General features: G+C 43.2%; 1 protein-coding gene across 1 annotated transcript in view; it reads left to right on the forward strand.

The window, feature by feature from the left end:
* Window positions 1–8,985: 8,985 nt before the first annotated feature.
* Window positions 8,986–18,204, forward strand: part of NPDC1 (neural proliferation, differentiation and control 1) — a 126,030-nt gene continuing 116,811 nt past the window's right edge. The window contains exon 1 of the mRNA XM_029613509.1: window positions 8,986–9,067. Coding sequence (XP_029469369.1) covers window positions 8,986–9,067 — 82 coding nt within the window. The remainder of the gene's footprint in view (window positions 9,068–18,204) is intronic.

Below are 18,204 nucleotides of genomic sequence, written 5' to 3' on the forward strand. Positions count from 1 at the left end.
TCATAGGCAAACACAACCCTGGATCAACTACCGCACCACACTTCCTTCAAATTGACAACCACAGCATCCAACTCAAAAACGCAACAAAAGACCTTGGAATCTGGATTGACAGCGACCTCAACCTAAAAAAGAACATCGCCATGAAAACGAAAGAAGGCTTTCTGAAACTCCACCTCCTGAAACACTTGAAACCACTTATCCACCAGCAAGATTTCCGCACAGTTCTGCAATCTCTAATCTTCAACAGCATTGACTATTGCAACTCCCTGATGATCGGCCTCCCAAAATCCACCATAAAGCCACTCCAAATGCTGCAAAACGCCGCTGCAAGAATTCTAACTGGCAAGAAAAAATCAGATCATATCACTCCTGCCCTGAAAAGCCTACACTGGCTTCCCATAGCACAAAGGATTGAATTTAAAACGCTAACAACTGTCCACAACTCAATCTACAATGCAGCCAACCCCGCCCTAATTGACATGATTCACCTTCACAAAGCACAACGGACCACCAGAACAGAAGGCAAAATGACCCTAGACATACCTTCCCCCAGCATAGCCAAACTAACAGCCACGAGGAACAGAGACATTCTCCGTCGCAGGACCCAAATTATGGAACACCCTTCCCCATTACTTAAGATCACTCAATGACAGCAAATCGTTCAAAAAAGAACTCAAAACCTGGTATTTCAACCTAACCTTCCGCGACGGAGTCGGCTAAGCCATCCACATCCCTCTTCCCCCCTCCTTTCCTTCTACCACCCCCCTCCCTAACTAATACCCAAACACCTCCACCTTCTTCCCCCGTCCTACCCTCCCCCAACCCCTCCCTGACCTCCCACCCCTCCCCTCTCCCTACCACCCCTATGGCATCCCATCCTCCTTCACCCCCCCTCCCGCCCTCTCCTCCTTGTCTCTTGTTCTTCAATTTTTGCTACACAGCCCTCTATCCAGCCCGCCTCAGCTGATTCCCCCTAGCCCCCCCCACCCTATCTCAGCTCCCTGCTAGAGTGCCCCAGTGACTGTTGTCACCAACCTGTTTACCAAGTTATTTAAGTTATATAAGATGTTATACTCATATTTGTATAAGTTACCAATTGGTCACCACTATGTATAAGTTGTTTATCCTGTAAACCGGAGTGAAGGCATCCCGCTATACTTCGGTATAAAAAAGCCTCGAAATAAATAAATAAATAAATAAATGGTTCACAAAGAATGCTTTTAATTGAAGATGCTTTCTGATGGGCTGAGAGTTGGCATCAAACACTTCCATACTTAGAGGCCGATGCAATAAAAATTGCGGAAAGGTCAGCACCCGCTTTCCTAATGCGCGCATGGCGCCCACAAGGGGGACACCATGCAATACCCAAATTAGGGGGTCATGCTAGCAAGGAGGCGCTAGGGTTGCTTGCGCGACCATAGCACCTCCTTGCTAATGCGACCCTGCCACTCTAGTCTTTATAAATTTGTCTCTGGCCTGTGTATCAAGCCATGCACTTTCTTTGGGACAGGCTGGCTGCATGATGGTGGTAACACTGCCAGAGAATGTTGTTTGATTCTAAAATACTGGTATAAGGGCCTGTCCATATACCCACCCACTCTTTTCCTCAGTGACTGAAAGTACACACACTGTACTTTCCCAAGCTGATAGACAGACAGACGTATGCTGGGTCAGGATATACACTTCTCACAGCAGGTAAAAATAACATGCCTACTTTTACCCACACAGATGTCCTTATTCGGCAAAATTAGCTAGAAAATTTGTCCTGGATATTCAGCGGGATAAAGGTTCCACTGAATTCCTTTATTAATGCTATCCATCTAAGTTATCCGGCCAGCTTTTGAATATTGCCAGTTAAGGTTTAACGTTATCTGGCCTTGTGTGGTCGGCTTATCTGCCACTTAACTTAGCAAATACATCGCACATCTTAACCTTGTATCTTCATATGAAATCCGGGTAAGTGGCTCTCATGTGTTTTTTTAAAGCTAAAGTTTGACTGCGCTCCCGTTGCTGCAAACAGGGGTCTGTAGTATTCAATTAGGTAATAGGGGGGGGGATGGAGACCATAGTTTTAATTCTATTTATAGGGGGGAAGAGGGTTGGTGCTGAGAGTCCCTTTACTTTTTAAAGTTTCCATCGGAGGAGTTTATGGGCAGGCGGGGGGGGGGGAGGGGTTCAGCCAGCAGGGATGTTTAAAGTTTATGGTGAAGGGGTGAGAATCGAGTTGGGAGGCTTGTGGTCAAGCTTTTTATTTTTTTTTAAACGTGAGTGCTACTTAACCAAATATCTTTTGAAGATATCTCATTAAGTGGTAGGTTATCCAGCCACACATGATCACATAACTACACCTGCCTCAGAGCAGGCGTAAAGTTATCCGGCTAACTTAGTAGGTTATAGTTAACAGTCAGCTAAGTTAGCCGGATAACTTAATCCCACCTTGGAACGCCTCATTTTTATCAAGCATCCCTTCTCCCTCCTGGATCCTATCTAAAACATCCCATTCCCTTCTTGGCTCCTCTGTATCCTCAATTGCTGGAATATACACAGAACCATACTCTGGGATCTCTGTAGGCTCTTCCTCCAGGTTCTCTGGGCTCTCCATGGTTTCTTCCTCTGTATGCTCTCCTGTGCCTCCCTCTGGACTCTCCGCAGTATCCTCGCTTACACCAGTTACTGGCTTCTCCACAGCCTCACTCACTGGGGTCTCCACAGAGTCACCCTCTGGGTTCTCCATGGCATCTCTTGCTTGCCTTTCTATGCCCCCTCTCTCTGGGCTTCTCATGGGAGTTGTCTCTGGACTCCCAGTAGTAATTAAATCACTTGGCTCCTCCACAGCAGTAATTAAATCACTTTTAATCCTTAACTACTTCCAGCTGGGCTTCTCCTGTTAGCCGGTACAAACCTACCACTTCCTGGCTGTCCCTGCAACCAGGCCCCCTCACAAGTTTCCTCTCTATATGAAACTTTTAAACTTTGGGGGATTTTTCTTCAGTGAAGCATCTGAGCCATACCCTTTCACAAGCTACCATGCTCTGTGCACCCCTGCATTCTGTATTTTGTTTTAGAGCCACATGTCCTCTCTGTTGTGTACTACATTTAGAGCCTCAGGTCCTCTTCACAACACTTTCTGTACTCCAAACAGACACTTTCTTGGAGGCTGGAGGGTTTTTTTTTTCTATGCAAAGCTTTAGAAAATATCCCATGCATAATACCATATATGGGAACAAACCTTGATTCCCACAGACCTGGAGACAAACTAGTCTAATTCCAACTTTTATTAAAACAGCATATCTTTATTACAGCTTCATACATGCACAACAGTAAACGGTCTTCCCTTCAGAACAGAGTACTTTCTCTACATACAGTTCAGTACTGCTTCCCTCGGTACTCACTGTTCAACTTCATCTCAGTTCAGTGTTTGGACAGTGTTACATTACAGAAGCTGCCTTCCTCCTGGGCCTTACCTGGTTATCCTTGCCTGGTAACCTGACTCAATATTTTAAAAAATTGCCATTTAGCTGAATAACTTGTGAATTATCCTGCTAAATGCCTTTGAATATTGACTTCACAGAGGCTAAGCAATATTCATGTTTTATGTGCAGAAACATGGTTTTACCGACGTGAAATGTACAGAAAATTGCCATTTTAATATCATATGAAATTTTTTTTATTGTATTTCATCATTTATTTAAGATTACTAAGCCACAGTTTTTGTGGGATTGTGGGAACTAGCGCACAGGCCTGGAGACAAACTAGCCTGATTCCAGCCTTGATTAAAACAGCATATCTTTATTACAATTTCACACATGCTCAACAGCAGACTCTCTTCCCTTCGGAACAGTGCACTCTCTCTACTTACCATTCAGTACTGCTTCCCTCAGTACTCACAGTTCAGCTTTGTTTTAGCTCAGTGTTTGGACAGTGTTACATTACAGAAGTTGCCTTCCTCCTGGAGACCTGGTCCTGATATGGTTATCCCCCAAATGGATCCCAGCTCTTATTCCCCAGTCTCTGTTTATGCCCTCTGAGCTCCACCTTCCCTGCAGGATCCCACCCACACAGCGTACTCTCCTTAGTAGATTTAAAGTGGACCCAGGCATCTAGCCCGGTCCTGCACAGGTAAATAGGGGAACACTAAGGGCACTGCCTTGAGTACCCCTCCCCTCAGCTTGGACCCATCAGGCCAAGCATCCATTCTCCCTCCTGGATCCCATCTAAAACATCCCATTCCCCTTCATCTGGCCTCCCACTAGCTACGCTTGGGAACGGGGACCTAGTGACATGCTCACCCCCATCTCTTAGGGATAGTCTCAACAGCATCATGACCATCACCCAATGTGCCAATCACACAGTGCTCATCCCCAGTCCTTTAAGTTCTTTTCTGGCTCTGGGTTCGAATTCCACCCCGATGGAGCTTTATGGACCGACTGGGGAATCCCAAGTGCTGGTTCATGTATTCCTGGCATCACAAGTGCTGCACCTGATTCCTGGCATCTGGTATCTCTACTGTAGAGCCCCTTCTTGGCTCCTCTGTATCCTCAATTGCTGGAGTATGCACAGAACCATTCTGGGATCTCTGTAGGCTCTTCCTCCAGGTTCTCTGGGCTCTCCATGGTTTCTTCCTCTGTATGCTCTCCTGTGCCTCCCTCTGGACTCTCTGCGGTATCCTCATCTCACCAGTTACTGGCTCCTCCACAGCCTCACTCACTGGGGTCTCCACAGAGCCACCCTCTGGGTTCTCCATGGCATCTCTTGCTTGCCTTTCTGTGCCCCCTCTCTCTGGGCTTTTCATGGGAGTTGTCTCTGGACTCCCGGTAGTGTTTGGACATCCTACAGGGTCTTCCTCAGGACCTCCTGTAGTGTTGACTTCCACCTTCTCACTACTTCCTCCTCCTGAGCAGTCTGTATTGCCGTCTCCAGGGCTGTCTGAGACTCCTCTCTCAGGGTTCTTCACCACCCCCTTCTCAGGGCTTCTCACAGGAGCAGTCTTTGGACTCCCAGTAATGTTTGGGCACCCTACAGGGTCTTCCTCAAGACCACCTGTAGCACCATCCTCTGGCTGGGCCTCCACTGAGTTCTCTGTAGTTGCTTCCTCAGTCCCAGGCTACATGCATTCCTCCCTTCACTATGGCAAGCCAGCGCTTTATATGGCTCTCCTGTAACTTCCTGTGCCTTTCCAGAAGCCTCTGCAATAATGCTTGCCAATTTTCTCCAGTCATGCTTTCAGATTGCTGCAATACCCTGGCTGCTCCACTCCAGGTTTACTCGTGGCTGCACTCCTTCCCTGCAGAGTGGCTTGCTTGCTAGAATAGTGCCCCGCCCTGTTTCCTTTCACTGCATTCACAGTCCACTCTGGCAGCTTTTCCAGGGCCACACCCTGTTCAGCACAGCCCTGCTGCTCCAGTGTTTCTTCCTCTTGTTTTTTGTTTTTTTTCAAGACAAAAAAAAATAAAACAAAAAACCTGCATAACCAGTAGTAACTAAATTACGTTTAATCCCTATCTACTTCCAGCTGGGCTTCTCCTGTTAGCCGGTACAAACCTACCACTTCCTGGCTGTCCCTGCAATCAGGCCCCCTCACAGTTTCCTCTCTATATGAAACTTTTAAACTTTGGGGGGGTTTTCTTAAGTGAAGCATCTGAGCCATACCCTTTCACAAGCTACCAAGCTCTGTGCAACCCTGCACTCTGTATTTTGTTTTAGAGCCACATGTCCTCTCTGTTGTGTACTACATTTAGAGCCTCAGGTCCTCTTCACAACACTTTCTGTACTCCAAACAGACACTTTCTTGGAGGCTGGAGGTTTTTTTTTTCGTGCAAAGCTTTAGAAAAAATCCCAAGATAATACCATATGTGGGAACAAACCGTGATTCCCACAGACCTGGAGACAAACTAGTCTAATTCCAACTTTTATTAAAACAGCATATCTTTATTACAGCTTCATACATGCACAACAGTAAACGGTCTTCCCTTCAGAAAAGTGTACTTTATCTACATACAGTTCAGTACTGCTTCCCTTGGTACACACAGTTCAACTTCATCTCAGCTCAGTGTTTGGACAGTGTTACATTACAGAAGCTGCCTTCCTCCTGGGCCTTACCTGGTTATCATTGCCTGGATCCCAGCTCTTATTCCCCAGTCTCTGGTTATGCCCTCTGAGCCCTATCTGCCTAGCAGGCACCCACTCACAGAGCATACTCTCCTTAGTGGATTTAAGGTGGACCAGGCATTTAGCCTTGTCCTGCAAAGGTAAATGGGGCGCTGCCTCACAGGGATACCAAAAAGTGCCCTAAGGAAATGAAATAAATCATTAAATGTCCCAAAAAGGCAACTTAAATATGGATTTTGGAGCATGACTGATCACAAATGTTACAAATTATATATAGAGAAAAATTAAGTAGCGGAACCAATTATTTTGTCAGTTCCATGAGGCAGATCCCTTTTGTAAATGCATATCTATGCCTGCAGCCCACCTGTGCTCTGTTCTCTTTTGTTATGTTATTTTAATAAAGGTGTTATACAAATGAGGCTGACAGCACTTACAGGACAAAAGATGTGTGATGTATTTGCTAATATAAGAGATGTGTGTCCTTTGCAGAGAATCAAGAAGAACAAAATAAAAGCAACAACAATACTGAGATTAAACATTGGACAGATGCTAGAAAGAGTATGGATAATTTATTGAATTTCAATGAGAATAGCGTACTAGCTAGAGAAAATGCTCTAGGCATGGGAGGAAAGCATCAGGCAAATAGATGTTTGATTATTATTATCAAGTGCATGATGGAAAGCTTGCTGTGCCTTTAATGAGTGACGTAGGGGAAAAGAGAGAGACAGCAAAGAATGGTGATGGAAAGAGTGCCCAGCAGCTAATATATATATAAAGTTAAAAGGAGATCTATCATCTTGTTTCTCCTACAAAACAAAATTATTGTTTGGTATCACAGTTCAGTTTGATGTATTAAATACAGAGCTCTGACTGTAAAAGTCACTTGTGTACAAAACATTGGGGGCCACACTGCTACCTAGGGTGGGGGAAGGGCATTTAGCCAGATCTAACTGGAGTTCTGAATTAGAACATGGACCCTGGAGTTCTATTGAGAGCCAGTTCTGGTAATGCCAATAACATGTGCCAAGTTTCTGCTATTTCTTAATATACCATTATTAATTGGATTGCAAAAAAACATTCAGATAAAGTAGAGCTGATACCTGTATATTAGGTAAGATCTTACTAGGAATTACATAGACAACCATTGCTTCTCAAGTATATGTAGCAATACTCTGGATGCATCTCTATTTATGAGAAGATCAATTTTCAGATTCCCCACAGAACTTGCAGGCCTGCAGGTATTAGAACTTGAAAGCTAATTTTGAAAGGGAAACTCCCTGCAATTTCCTTTGGAAAATTTTTGTCCTGGCAGGGCGGGCCCCAAAACCCGATAGGAAAACCCCACAAAATCTTTTGTGGGGTTCTCTTATCGTTTTGGGGGCGGGAAGAAAGGGCACTTAAAAATAAACCCCAAACCCACCCAACCCTTTAAATTTAATCCGTTCGCATCCCCAACCCTCCCGACCCCCCCCACCCCTAAATTTTTTACCGTTCCCAAAGAGAAGTGTCTTGTAACTTGGCCAAGAGTCCATGATGCCTCTGCATGTCTGGTCTGTCTCCTTCTGGTCACATCTGTACTGGGCTGATTGGATGCCTGTATGTCAAAGTTCTGGTCACATCTGCTTTGTTGTAGAGCTTTGTTGTGGTCTGTCTACTCCTGGTCACATTCATGTTGGGAATGATTGGATGCCAAAGTTCTGTTCTCAGCCTTTGTTCTTTTATGGTACTGTCTCACTCAATCAAACAGAATGATTGCATGTGTCTCATCTTATTGGTTGGATCTGAATACAAGCCCAAACTCCTTATATGTCAGGGCATCCAGTTTGTTTTTAGGTCAAAAGAGATCATGGTGGTCTTTGCAACAGCACATGCTTGTTGACTTCTCCCATGTGGTAAAAGGGTGGAAAAGGCACCAGATATGAGCCCTTTCCTGTTTAGATGCCCCCATATAGGATATGCCTTCTCTTCTTCTTATCCATACATAGGATGCTACCATCTCTCTGCAGATTTAGCTTAATCAATATTTGGCAATGCTGAGCCTTCCAGATTCACCTCCAATCACATTCTCAGTCTGCTAAGTTCCACAAGGCTTCTGTTTACTTTCTAGTACAAGGTCCACTCTCCTCTGCAACTGAAACTGTCACAGCTTTGAATTTTAAATATTATGAAATATTCCTTCCAGTGGAAGGCCCGAAATGCTGGAAAAGTTTCTGGGCCTTCACCATTACAGCTTATTTTAGTATTTCTTGTGGTTTGGTTATTATATGTATTTAAATGTCCATCATTCTTTAAAATGTCCATTTTATCCATATAAGAAATTAATTCCAGAAACTTAATCTGTTTGGAGTTTTAAATGTCCATTATTCCATGCATTCTAAGAGGCTTATATGGAAGGCTAGAATAGAAATGTCCATATAAGAGGCTTATAGAAGACAAATAGGACATTCTTCGGGAGCTTATTTTAACTTCCTATCTACTAATCTATATATAATTTCTTCACCCAAAGCGCCAAGCAGAACATTATCAAATGATCTCAAGCTAGCACAAGACGCTTTCCTTCTCGACTGGAGCCAAAGCCTCATGTACGCTTGTCCATCAGTACCACTCATTACTGTGATGAGTGGCATGAGAGTGAGCCCTTGTTGCTGTGGCATAGTTGACACAGCCTTGTAGGCAAAACTACAAGGCCTATGCCAACAGCTGGCGAATGCGCCTTGATGCGGGACAGACTGGAGCTTCACCTATATAAGCTGCCTCTCCCGCAGGTTGAGCCCTTGGGTTCCGGTGGATGGCAGGACTTAAATGGGTCCTTAGGGTGGTAGAGTGAGAGAGAGTCCGGAGGCATGCCGCAATCAGGACAGGCAGCAGCCTGGAGAGATGAGGAACAGGCCAGTGGTCGGGGAAGATGGTAGACAAGAGTGGGCAGGGCACAATGCAAGAGGTCATGTTCAGGCGGCAGGTAAATGTGGTCAGGTCCAGGCGGCAGTCATGGTCAGGTCCAGTGCAGGAGATTAATACCAGGAGGTCAACCCAAGGATGGACGAAGACACGAGAGAGACTGGGATGAGGAGACAACACTGGATGAGACAGGCCAAGGCTGAACGAGGCAGGCTGGGCAAGGCACAATCAGGAGCAAAACGTTCTGCTTCTTAGGCACATGACCCATTGCTGAGGTGCCAAGCAGGAGCCACAGCTGAGTTTAATACCCAGCCTCATGATATAATCGAGGAGCAATGAGATTAGCCTTTCCCACTATGGAGCCTTCTAGAACTGGCACGCACACGCACCTAGGGAATGGCTCAGCGGAGGTGTTGGTGGCATCCTGCCACAGGAGCAGTGTGAGGTGGCTTCCAGGCTGCGCCACAAACTGGAGTGGGTGGAGGTAAGTGATACTAGTTGCAGGTGGGACCCGCCAAGACAAAACAGAAAGTTCTCAGAGACCAAGCCTGCCTGATCCTCATAGAATTGGCGTGGCCCAGACAAATTTGGTATGCATATCTCGTCAAGCTTTCCAGCAGTCCTCCCTTACATCTGGGGTCAGACTCTGCTCTTCTAACTCAAGATGATGGGACGCTGTTTCATCCCAATCTCTCAGCCCTCAACCTCGCTGCATGGGTGCTGAACGCTCAGTGATCGTCAATCTTCAATTACCATTGACTATCAAAATGTTAATTTCTCTTGAAAGCCTTCAACCAGGAAAAACTATGCCTTCAAATGGAAAAGATTTCCTGACTGGTTCTAACAGCATGATTCCGATTGCTGCTCATGTGTGTCTCTGCAACCTTTGGAATACTTGCTTCACTTACCTAATTCAGGCCTCACCATTGCCTCAGTGAGAATATATCTCAGTGCCATCGCAGCTTACCACACTTAGTTGGACTACAAACCAATTTCCATGTATCCACTTGTCTCATTTTGTGAAGGGACTCTGGCATGTCAAACCCCTGTTACAGAAACAACCTGTTCCTTGGGAATCTCAATGTTGTCCTGTCTCAACTGATGAAGCCTCCTTTAGAACCGCTGGAGTCAGCTACTTTAAAGTTCCTAACTTGGAAAGTATTTTTTCTCATTGCAGTCACCTTGGCACAAACTCCAGGCTCTTGTTCACTCCCTCTGTACCTGAGTTCTATCATAACACAGTGTTTCTTCTTAGTCACCCAAAGTTTCTACTGAAAATAGTCTCAGCTTTCCAACAGTCCTCCCTTACATCTGGGGTGAGACTCTGCTCTTCTAACTCAAGATAATGGAACGCTGGTTCATCCCAAGCCCAATCCATCAATACTGCAACATTTACCATTAGTAAACAAATTAAAAGTTTAGGTGTTTTTCTAGATAGCACTCTGTTTTTCAAACCGCAAATTAAGAATGTCATCAAACAGGGTTGTTTCAGACTTTGGTTACTTGCTGGCTTAAAAAAACTTCTCTTCACTGCTGAATTTTGTACTATTCTTCAAGCTTTTTTATTCCCAATTATTGACTACTGTAATGCTTTATACATTGGTCTTCCTGCTGCAACTCTACGACCTATCCAACTCTTAATCAACTCGGCTGCATGACTCCCGTCCGACACAAAACGTTCAGATCACATTACACTAACTGTAATTCATCTCCATTGGCTATCCATATCCGAATGCATAAAATATAAACTGGGAACAATAATATATAAACTTCTGAATAACATCTCTTGTCCATGGGCCAACTCCTTACTCAAATTTTATCAACCCACTCATTCTCTACCCTCATCACAACACCTCCTTCTCGAAGTCCCCTTGCCAAAAGCAGCACACCTCTATATTACATGCGAATGTTCCTTCTCCATTGATGGACCTATGTTCTGGAATCTCCTCCCACTCGAAATACGAAAATGTGACTCCCTTAAAAAGTTCAAAGGTCTTAAATCTGCCTATTTTTGAGTTTTATGATTTGAAACAGTATTTTAATTTGCTATTCTTTTATGCTTTTTTAATGTAATTTTGTTTTTTTTAGTTTTTTTTATTGCCAATTATTTTATGCGTGTTTCATTGTTAACAGCCTAGACTTTTCTGTGTAAGGCGGTCTATATATATATATATATATATATATATATAACAATCTATTTTACTACCTACCTTTTTTTCCCAAGATCATATGCACATGAGGGCAAAAAACCCTCCATTCTTTGGACTACAAAAGGGCCTTGGCATATTATAAATGACATACTTAACCTCATTGTCAAGTAAATCAGCTTTTCATCTCATATGATCATGACCACATTGGAATAGCAGTTACCAAACAAACTTTATTGAAGTTGGATAGCTGAGTGTATCCATCACTGCTATAACCTAGGAGAACTTCAATTTATCGACTCAATCAAGAGTCATCAGGTATAAGCCATGACTTCCTCTGTTGGTCATCTTTGAGCAGTACCCATCAAATATATCTGCAGATCTGTGACATGTCATCAGTCTACACATTACTTGCTTGATATTATTTCAATGAATGAAAGTAGTTTTGAACAAGAGGTTTTGCAAAATCTTTTCTCGCTACATTTTACTCTCCACAGTGGGGTCCATATTGCTCATTCATTAATTGTTGCACTGCAACCCTCTGCTCAGGACTCCCCACATGTAATGGCTAATTCAGCCTACTAATTGATGGAAAAAGCATGTTTTCTTACCATAATTTTTGTTTTCTGTAGATAGGATGAATTAGCCATAGAACACTAGCCCATCTCACTAGAGAGTCAACTACATATCTAAATTTAACTCTGTTACTGACTGAGGAGGCTCACAAGGCAATGCCTGAAGAGGAACTTCTGCACATGTTCAGTAGAGCTAAAAGTTCTACAGTTTGGAGAGACAAATCCATTCAATACCATTGGTTGATGTCACCTACATGTAACAGCTAATTCATCCTGCTATCTATGGAAAATACTGTTGATGGTAAAGAAATCTGCTTTCCCCACATTGGTGGTAGGGAAATTTTCAAAGGGGCTTTCTGCATGGATAAACATCCATTTATCTGCAGAGAATCCCTTTGAAAATTGCCTCTATAATTTACTACATTTGTGTGTTGGCCATTCTGTGTGTCACATTCCAGAAGTCATATTTGTTCTGCCTTTTCAGGAGATTTAATGATTGATTTTGTTTCCTTAGGGTCAGCTGTCGGTATCCCACCCAAAACTGTCCCTTAGCAACCATAATGTAGCTGAAATTCAATTAAGATGATTTTCCTACAGATCGCAATTTTCTACATGTTTCATGTGGGAAAGCATATATTCATGTGCATGTTGCCAGTCCTTTGTATGGCTAAAATTATGCACAATATGTAACAAAACACATAGTTCAAACCTCCCTAACCACCCCTCCTCAGGAAAGGTATGTGTGTTATATCATAACACTTCCACTTTCTGCCGCAGAGAAAAGCGGTGGGGGGGGGGGGGGGATGACTGTGTGCGAGTAAGTGCATTTTTTTACTGCCTTTTTTTTCTTTTTAAATAGGCTCTTACATTAGTATATGTGTATATAATTATCCAAGACAAGTGGATAGGCTAATGATGAAGTTGCTAAGGTTAAATGTAGAAATTCATAGGCTTCTAATGGTTCTTTTTTCTCTGCATTATAAGAGCTAACATAGTAGTTTTATTCATAAATAATAATACCCTATAGAATATTGTCACAAAAAAAATTTCTGGTCCATGCTCTGCTTTCTAGTGCTTGGGCTTTTTCTCTCCATTACCTTATTTATTTATTTATGTTAATTTATATTCTGCCTATTATCAGGACATCTGTTCTAGGCAGATCACAATAATTAAATATAAACATAATAAAACAGAAACACACAAACATTCATAAAACCATTTCAAATGAAATAGTTAAAACACTTCCTACTTAAACAACCTTAAAAACTTCCTGAAGCAGGTAAGATTTTATCTGCTTCCTAAATGATTTGTAGTCCTGCATTTCTTATAACTAGTGGAAACCTATACAATAGGGCTTATTCATGAGAATGCTCACCTACTAGTCTCTCTTGTAATTGGGTATCCTTTACTCCAGGAATGACCTAGCAGACCTCAATGAGCATCTTGGACCAGTGCTAAGTAAGACAGTTTTTCAAATAGGACCATCATCATGCAAAGCATGAAATACCAACCCCAATATCTTAAATTTTACCCGCTGCACAATTGGAAGCCAGTGAAGGGCTTGTACCACTAGAGAAATATATTTTCTAAATGGACCCCAGAAACCAAATGCATTGCAGCATTCCAAAGCAACTGTAAGGCCCTAACTTGGATAGAGATGGAGATGGTGATGATTCCAGCAGGGTGGAGGGGAAGGGAAGGTGAGTATACCAGGGAGTGAGGGGAGAGAAAAGGAAAGAGAAGGTGATGATGCAGGGGAGAGAGAAAAGAGAAGATGTTGATGCCCGGGGGTAGAGAGGATGGGAGGAGAAGATGATGGTACCAGATGTGGTGGTGGTGAGGGAGTGGAAAGGGAAGAGAATGGTGGTGTAGAGAAAAACGTGAGAATTACAGTGGAGTGAAGGGAGAGGGAAGAGAGAGGAAAAGCTGGTGATGATTTGAGAGGGTGGGAGATGGGAGGAGAATGAAGGGAAGGTGATGGCTGGAGTTGGGGGGGAAGAAAAGAGAATGATGATGCTAGGTGGGTGGGAGATAGGGAAGATACTGGTGTGCTATAATGAAGTGAGCCCAATGTCAGGTGTGCCACGACAGAAAAAAGGTTTGGAACCACTGATCTAGAACATACTTAAGATGTCACAATTTCTATAATTTAAAAAAACCAGCCTTGACTACTGCTTTTAAATTGACTTTGAAGGGAAAAAAGAAACAAAGAAACATGACAGCAGAAAAAGACCGTATGGCCCATCCAGTCTGCCCATCCACCTGATTAATTTTAGTATTATAATTCTCATCACTTCCTTAGAGATCCCCTGTATTTATCCTGTGCTTTCATGAATTCAGATACTTGTTTTGTCTACACCACCTCCACTGGGAGACTGTTCCACACAGCTACCACCCTCTAAAGAAATCATTCCTAAGATTACTCCTGAGTCTACGCTCTTTCACCTTCATCTCATGACCCTTCGTTCTAGAGCCTCCTTTCCATTGAAAAAGGCTAATTTCCTGTGCATGAACGTCATATCTCCCCTAGCTTGCTTTTCCTCCAGGATATACATGTTTAAATCTTTAAGTCTATCCCCATATGCTTTAGAATGAAAACTACTGACCATTTTAATAGCCACCCTCTGGACCGACTCCATCTTGTTTATATTCTTTTGAAGGTGCGGTCTCCAGAATTGTACACAATATTCTAAGTGAGGTCTCACCAGGGGCCTGTGCAGGGGCACCTCCCTTTTTCTGCTGACCATTTCCTCTCCCTATGCAGCATCTTTCTAGCTTTTACCATCACTTTATCCACTTTTTTGAACACTTTAAGATCATCAGATTCAATTACCCCCAGATCCTGCTCTTCTTTTGTGCTTAGAAGAATTTCACCTCCAATACTGTACCTTTCCCTTGGGTTTTTACATCCTAAATACATTACTCTGCATTTTTTAGCATTAAATTTTAGTTACCAGACCTTAGACCATGCCTTGAGCTTCACTAGATCCTGCCTCATGTTTTCCACTGCTTCCTGACTGTTACAGATTTTGGTATCATCAACGAAAAGGCAAACCTTTCCTGACAACCCTTCTGTTCTGTTGCTCACAAAAATGTTGAAAAGAACAAGGGCTGATCCCTGAAACATACTGCTAGTAACACCCCCTCCTCAGAAAACTCCATTTACTACTACCTTTTGTCACCTCCTACTCAGCCAGTTTTTAATAGGGATGTGCATTCATTTGCGACGAAATAGGAAATATAGACGATATTTCCTATTTTGTCGTGTTTCGGGAGTCCCCGAAAACAATAGGAAAACCCCACGAAATTTTCATGTGGTTTTCTTATCATTTTGGGGGGGGGGGGAAGAAAGGGCACACAGAAAAAACCCCCCAAACCCACCCGACCCTTTAGATCTAACTATTTACAATCCCCCACCCTCCCAACCCCCCAAAAAACTTGCATAAAGTCCCTGGTGGTCCAGCAGGGGTCCCGGGAGCGATCTTCCCTTCTCAGGCCGTCAGCTGCCACTAATCAAAATGGCGCCGATGGCCCTTTACTCTTACTATGTAACGGGGGCTATCGGTGCCATTGGCCGCCCCCTGTCACATGGTAGGAGCAGTGGATGGCCCGCACCATTTTTTAAGATAGTGCCGGCCATTGCTCCTACCATGTGACAGAGGCCAGCCAATGGCACCAATAGCCCCTGTCACATGGTAAGGGCAAAGGGCCACCGGCGCCATTTTGTTTACTGGCAGCTGACAGCCCGAGAGCGGGAGATTGCTCCTGGGACCCCCTCTGGACCACCAGGGACTTTAGGCAAGTTTTTGGGGGGTCGGGAGGGTGGGGTATTATAATTAATTAAATCTGAAGGGATGGGATGGGTTCTTTTTTTTCTGTTCGGGACAGCCGAAAAAAAATCGACCCGAACTGCAGGAAACTAAATTTTCCACAGCGGGCCGATAACGAAGGCCGAACCAAAAGGTTCGACCAAATTACATCTCTAGTTTCTAACCCATTTAGTCACTCTAGGATCCATACCAAGGGTGCACAATTTATTTGTAAGTTTTCTATGCAAAACCATTTCAAAGGCCTTCCTGAATTCCAAGTACACTATGTCTTGTTGTTTATGAATGCTAATCTTTTCTCCCTTACCTTTTCAGCTACTTCTAGAAAATAAGAACAGTCTCGTTTTCCTCTTCCCTTTATTTACATTCATAACAAAACTATTAGTTGCTCTTATGATATCTCCTTTTAGTTTTGCCCAGTTCATCTAGATTTTCTTATCCAACTGATGACTTCTTGAGGTACTCCCCCATTTTGAGAATGTTAGATTTCCTGAAGAATCAGTTGAAACCCTCTCTACCAATTTGATCTGGCCATATAATTTGTACCCAGATATCACAGTGTTCAATTGATTATCCTCCAGGTCTCTGAGATATCTACATCTTCATTCGATGCTATACATTCTAACCGTCCATTCTTAGTTTTTAGACTTCTGGCATTTGCATGCAAACAATTCAAAGTTAATCCAGTACATGCCCCCATTCTCTGTTTGCTTCTCTTTTTATAGGCTACACATTTTAAGAAAATTTTCTTTGAGAAGTGTATCAGCAGTAATAAACTACATTCTCAAAAATGACTTTTCAAGTATCTATAGATTAATAAATTCCATAGTTTTTAGACTTCTGGCATTTGCATGCAAACAATTCAAAGTATATGTGTTTGTTTTTTTATTTTATTCACTACCTGTCTAGGAATTTATTGAATATGGAGGCAAAGAAGACACATCAGGCAGGTTTCATGGCAGGCAGGAAAAGGAAAAGACTGGGCACACCTGAGGGTGCCCTTTTTATTGTGCATACATTCAAAAGCAGATGATGTGTCATCACATGATTGGCTCCTCTCCACATAGCAACAAACATATCACTACACTATTGGCTTGGCTCAGGGGGTGTGTACGGATCATTTCATTGGCTGCTGAATCCTATACCTCCTGTCTTTGACCTGCCTCTGACTAGGGACAACTAGCCCTTCTTACAGGCAATCAGGATTAATTATAAGCCAGAGAAATACATGACAGTCAGGTATCCTCTCCTAGGCAGAGAGGCTTAAGCACAAGTGATGCTTTATTCAGCGCATAGGCCAGGGAAAAGGGAAGTTAGTGTTTAAACCCTGACATGCCTGCTGGCGAAGCTCATAATTTCCACAGAATTGAAATAGTTTGGAATCATTTAGCTCTGTCTGCTCTTTATTTCAATGCACCTGGACTACTTCTGCCTCTATCACAACCTCTATGTTGGAATATTCTAACTTCCTCATTATGCGAGTATCCTTTGAAGATACCTCACTCCGAACCATGCACTTCTCATTGACTGTTGGCTTTCTCCTATGATATAGCTTAAAAACTGCTTTATTCTTTTTAAAAGTTAGCATGAGGTTCCACCCTTGTTAAGTGCCACCTATGAAATAGGCTCTCCCTTCCCCAAAATGTATTAATTTATTATTTTTATATACCGATATCACATCGGTTTACATTCAGGTACTGTAGGTATTTCCCTATCCCCAGAGGGGCTTACAATCTAAGTTGTTGTATCTGAGGCAATGAAGGGTAAAGTGACTTGCCCAAGGTCACAAGGAGTGACAGCAGGACTTGAACCCTGGTCTCCTGGTTTGTAGCCTACTGCTCTAACCATTAGGGTATTCCTCCTCCCAGGACTAACAAACCTGCACTATCATCTCATCTACACATTGAAACTTCGGAGTTCTGCCTCACTCTGGAGTCCTCCGCATGGAATAGGGAGCATTTCTGAGAATGCTATCTTGGAGGTTCTGGAGTTCAACTTTCTATCTAAAAGCCTAAATTTAGTTTCCAGGACCTCCTGTCCACACCTTTCTATGTTGTTGGTGCCCACATGTACCATGACAGCTGACTCCTCTCCAGCATTGTCTAAAATACTATCTAGTGACACATGAGGTACACCATCTTCCCACCAGGCAGGCAGGTTATCAGGTGATGCTGTTGCCCATCAGCCACCTAGCTATCCATGTTCCTAATGATTGAATTGCCAGCTACAACAGTTGTCCTAACCCTTCCCTCCTTGACACACACGCCTGAAGACATCCTCGATGTGAGAGGATATTGCATCACCTGGAGGACAGTTTCTATATTTCTGAAATTGTGTTTTGTCACAATTTTGCTATGTAAAATTTTTTCCAATTTCCAATCTTCCTTTTATAGCCAAGATATTGGAAAAATTAGTCAACTCGCAACTCTCCGATTACCTGGAAGATCATAAAATATTGCACCCAACACAATACGGATTCCGCAAGGCATTAAGTACCGAATCCCTCCTCATTTCGCTGACAGACCATATCATCATGGGCCTGGACAAAGGACAATCCTTTTTACTAATTCTCCTAGACCTGTCTGCGGCGTTTGACACCGTCAACCACTCCATCCTCCTTAACCGACTGTCGGACATCGGAATAACAGG

Source organism: Rhinatrema bivittatum, chromosome 8 (assembly GCF_901001135.1).
Source record: "Rhinatrema bivittatum chromosome 8, aRhiBiv1.1, whole genome shotgun sequence".
Lineage (NCBI taxonomy): Eukaryota > Metazoa > Chordata > Amphibia > Gymnophiona > Rhinatrematidae > Rhinatrema > Rhinatrema bivittatum.